General features: G+C 38.7%; 1 protein-coding gene across 1 annotated transcript; it reads right to left on the bottom strand.

Annotated features, from left to right (window-relative positions):
* Positions 1-3539: 3539 nt before the first annotated feature.
* Positions 3540-10938, bottom strand: Odaph (odontogenesis associated phosphoprotein). The gene is made up of 2 exons (XM_076864044.2): positions 10872-10938; positions 3540-3928 (listed from the first exon to the last, which is right to left on the bottom strand). The coding sequence occupies exons 1-2, from the start codon at positions 10936-10938 to the stop codon at positions 3540-3542; spliced, it is 456 nt and encodes a 151-aa protein (XP_076720159.2).
* Positions 10939-11684: the final 746 nt, after the last annotated feature.

The raw sequence follows: 11684 nt of genomic DNA, 5'->3' as shown, positions 1-11684 counted from the left end.
TTGTTGTTGCTGGTGGGAAGTATATGATACCTCATGCCATCTATTTCTCTGAGACAGTAACTCCAGTCAAACTTGTCCTCTAGGGGCTGGGGATGTGGCTCAAGCGGTAGTGCGCTCACCTGGCATGCGTGTGGTCTGGGTTCAATCCTCAGCACCACATACAAACAAAGATGTTGTGTCTGCCGAAAACTAAAAAATAAAAAATATATAAAAAAATTGTCCTCTATTTAAAAGCTACCTTCCACCAAATATCAATTGCCGCAGTCTGGCTGGGCACAATTCACCAGCCACTTATCAAGCAGAAACTAACTTTATTTTTAGAATACACTCCCCTGCATCACACCAGCTCTTCAGGAATTCCCTCAGAGCCCAACTGCCACCACCCGCTTCCCACAAGCCTCTCAACTCCCCCACTCCTCCTGCTCTTGAGGCTGATTGGCTGGGTCATGTGGGCGGAGCCAAAAAAGTCCCCCAATGAGCAGCTCCGTGGTCTGAAAGGGCGGGGAAATAGCCCAATGAGCATCACCGAAGAGGAGCCAATCAGCTGGCAGCTGGAAGTTTGCTGGGGCTGTTGTGAGCCAATCATCAGCTGGCAGCTGGAAGCTTGCTGGGGCCCCTTCGGCTGTGGCTCTCAACAATCAATGATATTTGAATCCCAGTTTAGCCAGTCTAGATACTTCATAGCTCTTAAAACCAATGTGAGTTGTTAAAAGGAAAGGTTGATAATGGGGCATGTGGGAATAGGATTTTATTTTTTAACTTAATTCAGGGCATAGATAAATTTAAAGTGATATAGATAAATTTAAAGTGATATTTTGATGGTAGGTTTTGTTGTTGTTGTTTGTTTTTGGTTTTTTTGGGGTACCAGTGATTGAACCCAGTGGGGCTTAACCACTGAGCCAAATCCTCAGCCCATTTATTTTATTTTATTTTATTTATTTTTCTTTTGAGAGGGTTTCACTGAGTTGCTTAGTGCCTTGCTATGTTATTGAGGATGGCTTTGAACTTGTGATCCTTCTGCCTCAGTCTCTTAAGCCACTGGGATTATAGGGCACTGTGCCTGGATGATGGTGTTTTTAATAATGCCTTTTATACTGTCATTTTGAAATAATGTCAAACTACAGAAGAGTAGTACAAAAACTCTCATATACCCTTTACTCAGGTACATCAACTGTAAAAACATTTTGCCTCAACTATTGGTGTCTCTCTCTACTTACCTATCTACCTACATACACACACACCTGCTTATCATTTAACATCATATATATTGTTTCTGAATAATTTGAGGTTTAATTGCAGAATGTACTCATTTACCTCAAATACTTCAACATCTATTTCCAAAGAACAGATGTTCTCCAACAGAATTATCAAATTCAGAAATTTAACATTGCTATAATACTATTTTTTGATATCTAATCATATTAAAAAATTGCCAGTTTTTCAAGTAATACCCTTTATGGCAATCTCTCCCTCCCCATCCCACCTCTAAGTTTGATAATCAAGATTCATGGATTGTTTTAGTTGTCAAGTTACTTTAATCTCCTTTAACCTTTGTCTTTCATGACATCTACATTTTTTTAAAATGCCAGTTTTGAAAATGTCCATCAATTTAAGTTTGTCTAATGATTGTATTTAGATTATGTGTTGGAGTATAATTATGACTTTAGATTTACATGGTCTACCACACCCTTCTGCCCAACCGCCATTGTTTCATAAACAGCTTTATGTTAGAATGAGCTCATTTGAGAAACGAATTCATTTTGAGGCATGACTGAAAACACCCCTGACTCAAAAACCTGCCAGGGATCACTGTATTTTAAAAGAAAAATTTCTTATCTAAAGACACAATACAAAACAAACATTTTTTCTTCAGTCACAAATGCAAATACTCTGTGTGTGTGTGTGTGTGTGTGTGTGTGTGTTCTGGAAATTGAATTCAAAGTTTTGCACGTGCTAGGCATGTGCTCAACCACTGAACTACATCCCAGGCTAAGCATATACTTTTAATTGCAAGTGTAGTCTGCTTCTTATACAGACAACTCTATGCATGTTTCAAGATGATAGATGATGGAATTTTTATTTAAAGTTATTTTGAGAAAGGACTTTACTACAAAACACTATAACAATAACCTGCTTTCTACAACAGACTCAGTGATTGATGCATTAAACTTGTTAATCCATTATTAGTGTGTCTCATTTTACCTGAGGCTTATATATCACCTAGCAAGGCCTCCCAAGAGGCTAGATTTAAGAACTGCTTAAGTTTTTAATTGCAATCAAAGCTAGGTTGGTTTTGGGCAGTTGGGAATTTGTGAGTACACCAAGTACACTGTTCACTGTGAACGTGGCAAAATAAAGAAGAAGGGTCAGAAAGGGAAAAGGGATTCAAACACAAACTTCATCTGTCTTTGAGTTTGCCCAAAGATAGCCCTTTTCTGGTATGTCCCCACTAACCAAAAAAGAGGGCAGGTGAGGTTTATTTAAAAATACAGTTTCTTGATTAGAGTGTTTAAATGTGTTTTTATTTAAACCTGTAAATTTCAAGTAAATATCTGTTCTTATAAATAATATTTGCCATGAAGTGAGCAAAAGAAATATTTTTCTTCTTTTATCATTCAATATAGCAAGGAAGCACAGTATGATTTTTTTTTTAAATCTCTCTCTCCTTTTCCCAGGCATCCATTCCCAGAATTCTATTGTCTTGTGTTATTTCTTTTTTACTTTGTAGCAGTAGTAGCAGCAGTTCTTGAGAGGAACAAGTAAGTCATTGGCCATATATGCAAAGCACAAGTTCCTATAGGCAAGATGAGTGGCACAAACCAAGAGGTGATATTTTTCAGTTTGTTTTTTTAAAAAAAAAAAAAACAGCCACCAATGAATGCAATCTGATTCATTTCTCAAATTGCACCTGAGAACACAAATTTCCATCACTGAGTGAACTTTGTCTGCAGGGTTCCTTTAATCAAGGCATTGAACATAGGTCTGTGTTGAAAGTTTGAGGAGAAATTTTTCAACTAGTATTTATATTATGACAACAAAAGAAACAGTAAGATACTTATAAACTGAATCACATCATTTGCTTAAAAGTTAACATTAAGGTAAATTTGGAAACTTCAGTTAAAATAATTATTTGAGCTAGATAATTCAGTTTATGATTATAAAGTTTATCTATAGTCCGATTCCCCAGACCTTTTTTTTTGCTTTAATCTTAAATAATTTCTTTTAAAGTTCACTTTGTTGTACCATGCAAACTTCACCTAATGAACATAAAAAAGAGGATCTTAATGTCTTCATTTGGTTCATAATTATTCCTTTTTAAATACTCTTCACTCTAATTTAGAAGAGGAGGCTAATTCATTTGGAATCTTGGTATGAATAGGAATTATTGGAACAGCCCATTTGAAGATTTTGTTTTCATTAATTTCCTGTAGGTTAATAATGATGTAGTTACTGTCCTATTTTGCAAACAAAAACAACCCAAATCCAATATCTTCATTGATGACAATTTCTAGTCAATATTATTTAGGTTACTTCATCTTCTAATCCAATAATTTTAGTTTGGAAAGAGATAGCAAAAATATTTTCATGTTTTTGGAGACATTGGCTCTTTTTGCTTCAGTATATTTTGGCTTCTCTTTTCTCTCTGCTTTCTTCAGATGAACTTTCACTCTGGAGATTTCTTCCAAGGAAATATCTACGAGAATTAAGACAACCATGTGGCCAGAGAAATGGTTGGAAGTGGAAACGGTGGTTGCACCTTGGAGGGAGAAAATGTCTGTTTTGAAACCCAGGATAGATTCTAGGCCTTCTTTGTGTAATATGACTGAAGGGATATTTGGGTGTCCTAGTAATGGGCTTGACCCTTGTTGTCGGATTCCTCGTGGTGGGTGGAGGGGTGAGTGTGAAGATCTGGCAGTCTGTAGGGTTTATATGTTGTGAGCCTCCTGGTGGGGTGACAGCCTCTTCTTGTCCGGAAGGAGGAAAATAGGAGTCAGAAAACAGGCCTGGTAACAGAAACAGAAGCAAGATAGATCCTTGAATGTGGGTGCAGAGGAGGAAGATAGAACAAGAAATAGAGATGTCTTGGAGCATGTTGGAAACAAGGTCAATAAAATGAAATGTGGGTACACCTTATAATCCAGCATTTCCACTCTATGGAATTGACCCAAGTTTTTCTTTGCAAAAGTTTGCAAAAACAAACAGACCAAAAAATCTAGTTCAAGGATGTTCATAGCAAACTTTTTCATTATAGCCTAAACTTGGAAACAATCCAGGTGTTCATCAATAGAAAGGTTAAATAAACTGTGTATATTCATACAATGAAAAGTACTCATTGTGGAAAAGAAAAATCTAATGCGCACAGTAATATAGATGAATCTCATGAACATTATGTTAAGCAAAAGAAGTTGGACACAAAAGAGGATACCTATTGCAAAAGAATACAGCAAGTGAAACTGGTAAAAGAGTCAAATAATATTGAGCTCAGGGTTAGGGTAGGAATTGTTTAGTGGAAAGAGTAATCAGCAAACTCTCAAAATGTTCTGTATCTCAATCTGGGTGGTTTTCTAAATGGAGCTATCTACGTCTCACACATATACACACATACATATAAATGTGTAAGTATACACATACACACATATAAATCTCTATACACGGTGTATGTTTGCACACATACACATATATGTATGTATATATAAAATATAATAAGCTGTAACTTACAGATTTGTGGAATTTATTATGTGTAAATTATAACAAAGAAAATTCATGAGGAAAAAATTTTTTTAATGTTAAAAATATAAAAATAACATTAAAATTTCTTTTTCCCTGCTCAGTCAGTAAAGTCATTCCTTAGGAAGGGAGGGACATCTATAAGCAGCAAAAGAAAGAGTGCTGAGGACCAGGATGCAATTCGTTTTTAAGAAGAAATTTGGGTTAAGTTCCAACTTCAAGGTCTTCCCTTGAATAAATCACCTATCAAAGTTGGCAGTGAAAAGGAAGTTTTCCTGTAGTGAATTGTTTCTTCACTCCTGCAGAGGCTCACCCACACAGGCCTGGGAAGGAATGCCAGGCATGGGTGATGGAAAAATGAACCAACACAGGAATGAGAGTGCAGAAGCATTTAAGAACTAGATTCCCTGGTTTCTGGGCTGTAGTGGATATGCTTACATAGTTCCTGTGCCCATAGTTCCTTCCAAATACTGTCTTATCTACAACCTCTGGAAAGGTTCATCTTTCACACCTTCTGACTATGGCTGATTGGATTGTGGATAGACCCTAAACTAATTTATTGGCTAGTCAATGATGAATTGGATCCTCCCTTAAGAATTAATTATAGCAAAAAAGACATAGTGAAAGCTGTTACTGGAAGGCAGGGGCTGGAGTGTCAGGCTTTGGCCAGATGAATGATGTTCTCATAGATGCCAGGATGGATACAGAAGCAGTGAACTGGGGAAGGAGAGAGAGAGAGAGAGAGAGAGAGAGAGAGAGAGAGAGAGAGAGAGAGAGAGAGAGAGAGAGACACTATATGGTAACGGTGCTTGCTGATGGGACTAGCCTTGGTTCTTGACTTTCCAGGGTTGGTCCCTCTGAGGCTCAGCTGACTATACTTAAGGTTCTTGAAGATATCCTTATAATGATCACTCCACCTCCAACTCTATTCTCTCTGTTTTATTTATTTTTTGGTACTGGGGAGTGAACCAGGGTCTTGCATGTGCTCATGCTCTACTACTGAACTCTTGCTCTACTCTTTTTAAAACTAGCTTGAATGGGTATCCATTCCTTGAATAAAATGCCAACCCTTTCCCCATACCCAGTCAGTATATTGAGTTGTAATCCTGTGATGAAATTAGACTAACAAACTCACTTTGCACTTCATAAGATGATTAAACCCCACATTACTCTTTGTGATAAGTTTTGAATCTTTGTGACATGAAAGCTTTCTACCCAGAATCTAGTCAGCAGGGGAGATGCCAGCCTCATTATTAATCCCTATTTTGACATTTTTCTATAAAATGAAGCTTAACTAGGCCTTGAACTCTGCTATTTATTAACCACTCCAGCTGTAAAACAATCAACACACCTGCCCCTTGGGTCCATCTCATTTCTTGAAACCTGAATAGGCTGTGGGATGTCCAGTAGTATCTAGTGTTCTCTTCTGGGAATTCCCAAGGATTCAAAATCAAGGAACAAGCTTGCCCCAACCACCCACCCAAGAATGTGGGCAAGACCATATAAAAATGCATTCTTCTAGCAAATTACACACAGGGTCATTATCTGCTTGGTAGCACATGTATTCTAAAATGTGGGACCACAGGGACTGATTTAGGACCCCGTTACATCTTACAAAGTTAAGGAAGGCCACACATCTGAGTGATATTTTTCATGACTCTACCTTTGGCTGAGTTAGCTCTGTTCATTATTCTTTTCTTTATCCTTGTTCTGCACTGTTCCTACTGTCTTCATAATCTTTGCTATCTCCTTCAAAATTTTCATATTTGAAGAATTATCTGTACCTTTATCTTTAAATTTTTTTTATTTATACATTTTTTTTTTTTTAGTTGTTGATGGACCTTTATTTTACTCATTTATAGGCGGTGCTGAGAATTGAACCCAGTGCCTCACACATGCTAGGCAAGTGCTCTATCCCTGAGCTATAATCCCAGTCGTCTCTGTACCTTTCTAAGTAGATAATTTAGCTTCATATTGCAGACAGAAAACTGAGGTGCTCTGCCATGAACTTTGGTTCCTATTTCTTCTCTTTAAAGAAAAATCTATATGCTACATAACTATTTAACCTTTGGAATCTGACTTTGAATCTTCCACTCCACCAAAGCTACTTTGGAAAAAGTCATCAATAGTCCTGGGCTTCTAAAAAGTTGATTCCAGGTGCCTAAAGAACTATTTTCTGCCCTGCTTTCCTGGATTTCTTGTTAGAATTCCAAGTTTGGTCTCATCAGGGAAGACTTCCCTACTTGGAGCTGCTGAATGTCCCTGGCAACCTACTTGCATAGCATCCAGTGAATCCACTCCCATAATACACATCAATCATGTGATTACCATTCAGTGGTAATGGTAATCCTGTTCCAATGAAATCTACGGGAACATCTTGTAGATGGCAGTTTCAACTCTAGCTCCATGCCTGCAGGAGAAATGAACTGAGCAAAAGAAATCTATTTCTACAATTGGAAAGGTTACCATGTTCCTGTCTCTCAGGGACAGCGTGATGATTAATAAGCATTTGATGACATGCCATCAAAGTACTGAATGACAAAGATGAGAGTTTTCCAAGCGTAATGAGAACAGAGTAGGTCAGACATTTGATGTACATTACAAACATGTCAGGAGGCAGAGAACATAGTGTTGAAAAGCTTGGGCTCCCTGAGTTCTGTAACAGTGTGACTATAGACAGATTCCTTAACCTCTATGAGTTTTTTCCCTTATTTGTAAAATGGAGAAAATAATAGTACTATCTCATAACTTGTGAATTTATCTAAGATGTATAAAGTGTTCAGAGTATTGCCTGACACATGGTATACATTTAGTGTTAGCTATTATTATTAATCATGAAGATTATGAAAAGATTCTATTAGCATGAGCCCCATTTTCTTAGGCCCATCTGGTTATATCTCACAGATAATCTCTGCATTAAGGACAGGACAAAAGAATACAGATTAATAAGAACAGGCCTTCACTGGGCATGGTGGCACACATCTGTAGTTCCAGTAACTCTGGAGGTGGAAGCAGGAGGATTGCAAGTTCAAGTTCAGTCTCAGCAACTTAGCAAGATCTTCAGCAACTTAGTGACACCCCGTTTCAAAATAAAAAGGGTTGGAGGTAAGTTCAGTGATAAGTGCTCTGGGTTCAATTCCCAGTACCAATAAATAAATAAATAAATAAAGGTCTTCCAAGTCAAGAAATAATTGTTGACTCACAGTCACTGCCAATGTCCTTAGCACCTAGAATAGTTCCTGGTTTACAGGTGTGTTCAATAAAACACTTGATGAGTTCAATGAATTGTCCAGCAGACACTGAATTTTCCTCTGATATTTTTGTGGCACTCAGTGTTTAAATCAAGTCTCAGAACATTTGATATATTTAAATTTGAGCATAATTTGAAAATCAAAATATTTCTTGGAATTTAGATATCACTTTTAAATGGGTTTATTATTGTCTAGACATGACATTCATAGCATACCAACAACCAGCACTTTTCAAAAAGGGTAATGAGGAGAAGATCTTTGTTATAATTACCTCTACTCTGTGGTTGTTTGGTCAGACAATAGCTGGTTTGTAGTGAACTATACTGGTTCTTAGAGAAGTAAGCTTTGTACTTGGAATTTAAGTATACAGTATTTCATTACAGTGCACATGGATTCTTAGAAGAATTCTCATATGCTTTCAGAGTTGAACCCAAAAGAAATATAAGTTCTGCATTTATTTAATTTTCTCACGATAACTGCAGCTCCATTCATTTTGTGGATTCACAAAATGACTGGCTATTGTGGTCAAATCTGTAATTTTAAAGATATAGAATTTGGAGCCCCAAGGGTGTTCCACAGGCCTCTTTCAATTCTGTGCTGTAAGTCAAGTCATTTCAACAGTGTTTAGGTTACCGCGAGAGATGCTGTGCACATACAGAAACGGTAAGGACGCAGCCCTGCACCAAAGAAATGCAGTGATGCTGCAGATATCTAGATCTGCTCTGCAGAGTGGAAAGCTGAATGTATGTGGGTGATGTACAGATTGCTTTAAGAATTCAAAGGTATATGTGTGTGTGAGTATGAAAGAGAGAAAGAGATTGCAATTTTTTTAAAAAAGTTTTTTTTGTAGTTGTAGATGGGATAGCATGCCTTTATTTTATGCATTTTTTTATGTGATCCTGAGGATTGAATCCAGTGCCTCACACATGCTAGGCAAGTGTTCTGCCACTGAACTATGGCCTCAGCCCCAGAGATTGCAATTTTAAAATTATGTGTCTCAAGAAAGATTTTGTGAAGGTGAAATTAGGGTGGCATTTAAATGTTGAGACTTGAAGCAGAATTTCAATAAACAGGTGTGAAATCAGGAAGAGGGAGCAGCCACAGCCACTGCCATGGAGGAGAGAGAGAAGAGGATAAGTTTGAAGAGCCACACGTGACCCTGTCTGGTAGACACTGAATATGCATAAGTGAATGACAAACAGGAGCCAGTGCTGGGATAGAGTGAAGTTAGATGGGAAGGTCTGCCCAATTCAGAAACCAAACCTCACATTTCAATTGATATCTTTTATTATTTATTTATTTTTGTGTTACTGGGGATTGAACCCAGGGCTTTGCACATGCTCTCTAAGCACTCTAGCAACTTAGCTACATACCCAGACCTTTTTGAATTCTATTTGGAAACACTAAATTGCTGAGGCTGGCTTTATACTTGCTGTCCTCTGCCTCAGCCTCCCAAGTCTTTTGGATTATAGGCCTGGGCCATTGTGCCTGGAATTGCTATCTTTTATAAATGACAAAAAAGAAGCTCTAATGTCATTATAAGTTGTTTACATATTTACAAAGCCTCCTGAAAAGTGGAGAAGGTGACAAAATTGTCTCAATGATTACACATTACCCATAAACTGGAAAGAAGGTGGTAAGTGGCTACTTCTGTTTTTTTTTGTTGTTGTTGTTTGTTTTGTTTTGAGGAAGGTAGTACCAGGGATTGAACTCAACTCAAGGTTCCTTGACCACTGAGTCACATCCCCAGCCCTATTTTCTATTTTATTTAGAGATAGGCTCTCACTGAATTGCACCTTGCTTTTGCTGAGGCTGGCTTTGAACTTGTGATCCTCCTGTCTCAGCTAAATCTGTTTTTTAATGCCTCTTTTACATATGACTTTTAGTAAGTAATAACTGGGACTTTGCCTTGGGGATTGGGAGCAAGTGATATTTATAATCTATGTCTTCTGATGGGCTGAGTTTGTGCAGAGATTGGTAAGGGAATCTCTGGGTGTCCTACAACCAGCTCTGAGGGCTATACCCATGCCTAATTTGTCATGAGCAAGGATGTTGTTGAGGGATGAGTAGGGTTTGGCTGAGCCCCAGCAGAGATCCCCAGACTAGGGCACAGGAGGGGGTGAAGCGCTCTGCTTGACTCCATTTTCTCCTCCCTGAACAGCAACTATGATGAACTGTATGTGGGGAAAAAATGCTAAATTTAGGGCCTCCTGGATCTCTTCCTCCTTCCTTTCCCCTTTTTCTTTCTTCTCTCTCCTTCCCTAAGGGTGTGTGTACACACCAATTCTAAGGCTCAGGTCACCTGGAGATTTGGTAGTGGGTGACCTGAGCCTTAGAATTGGTGTGTAGAGAGAGAATTGAAACAGTGGAGAAATTAATCTCAAATAATCCTAAAACTTGTATTCACCTCAAGAGCACCAAGACACAGATCACTAGATATGATTAATTAAAGCAATTAACAGAGACTGAACACCAGCCTTGTACAAATTACTGCACAGCTGGAGATGGAGAGAAAAGGACAGCACTGCAATTGTTAGCTTCATGACAATAATGAGTGCTTGTGCAGTTTTTAGTGTGAAGAGCTTTTCACATACAAGCTCACCTGGTCCTTTCAACCCCCATAGCAATGCATGTTATTAAGACAGTCAATTCACATAGAAGGAGTCTGATGCTCAGAGAGGTTTCGAGTATCAAAGTCACAGAGCTAGAGCTGAGATTAGGATCCAGGTCTTCAGATGATAAAATATATCATTCTCTTTAAGCACACAGGCTGATGGAAGCAGATATAAACATTTTCAGCTTATGGGAATGTGTAATCACAGAGCCAGTTTTATCTTTTCAGATGGCTTATTAATTAATGGGCCCACAGGAGAATAAAACCAAAACCCTTACCTTCTGCCACAGCTACTACCAACCAGCAGACCAGTGACCAGGAGGTGAAGCAGGGTCTGTGAGCCATGGTTTCTACCTTGAGCTCTCACTGCCTCCAACCCCAATGTTGCTTTAAATGGGAGTTGGTGAGTCACCAGCAGCCTGATTCAGGTAATTTGCATTTGCTTAGTAGACCACAACTATCTGGGCCTGTGGTGTGAGGGCAACAAATCCGTAAGGACATACCAGACAGTATGTATCAACTAGAAGTGTCTTGTTATGACAGTCAAGCATCATTCATCATGCCTTGATTTTGGACAACCACATCCTTGCTATCCTTTTAATCCCTCAAATCTACTCCCACGGTGGTGCTTTCTCTTTACCCGTGTGTATGAGTCTTCCTCTGCAGGAGAAGGGAGCTGTCTAGGCAATGCTCAACACTGCTTCCCACTCTGGAGCTGACTGAGGGCGGAGGGCACTGTCCTGGGGCTTCCTGACCCAGTGGGATGGGGGTGTTAAGAAGCTCTTCTTGTTTCTGACCAGAGTTTATGATCCTTCTCTGCTTTTGTCCAGGATGCAAGGGCAGCAGAGTCAGAAAACTATCTATCTTCCTTTGTCTCCATCACAGTCTCTGTTTAAATAACATGGAAACCTGGGAGCATAACTTAGTAAGCTCTCCTTTCAGGTTTCCCTCTAATTCACCAAAATGCCTACAAGATGGACATGGTGTATCTAAACCTGGTTGATTTCCTGAGAAGACTGTCAGCTGATGGGGGAATGGGAGGTGGTGCTCACGACTGATTAAGAATCTGGACCTCAGAGTAAGAAAAACTC

This window comes from Callospermophilus lateralis, chromosome 8 (assembly GCF_048772815.1).
Source record: "Callospermophilus lateralis isolate mCalLat2 chromosome 8, mCalLat2.hap1, whole genome shotgun sequence".
Classification (NCBI taxonomy): domain Eukaryota; kingdom Metazoa; phylum Chordata; class Mammalia; order Rodentia; family Sciuridae; genus Callospermophilus; species Callospermophilus lateralis.
This window is presented reverse-complemented; position numbering and strand designations above follow the sequence as displayed.

Excerpts from the sequence above, each read along its gene's own strand:
- Odaph (XM_076864044.2), bottom strand. The coding sequence starts at position 10,938 with ATGGCTCACAGACCCTGCTTCACCTCCTGGTCACTGGTCTGCTGGTTG. Across the intron at positions 3,929-10,871 it reads GGTAGTAGCTGTGGCAGAAG|AAACCCTACAGACTGCCAGA; the intron begins GTAAGGGTTTTG and ends CTCACAACATAT.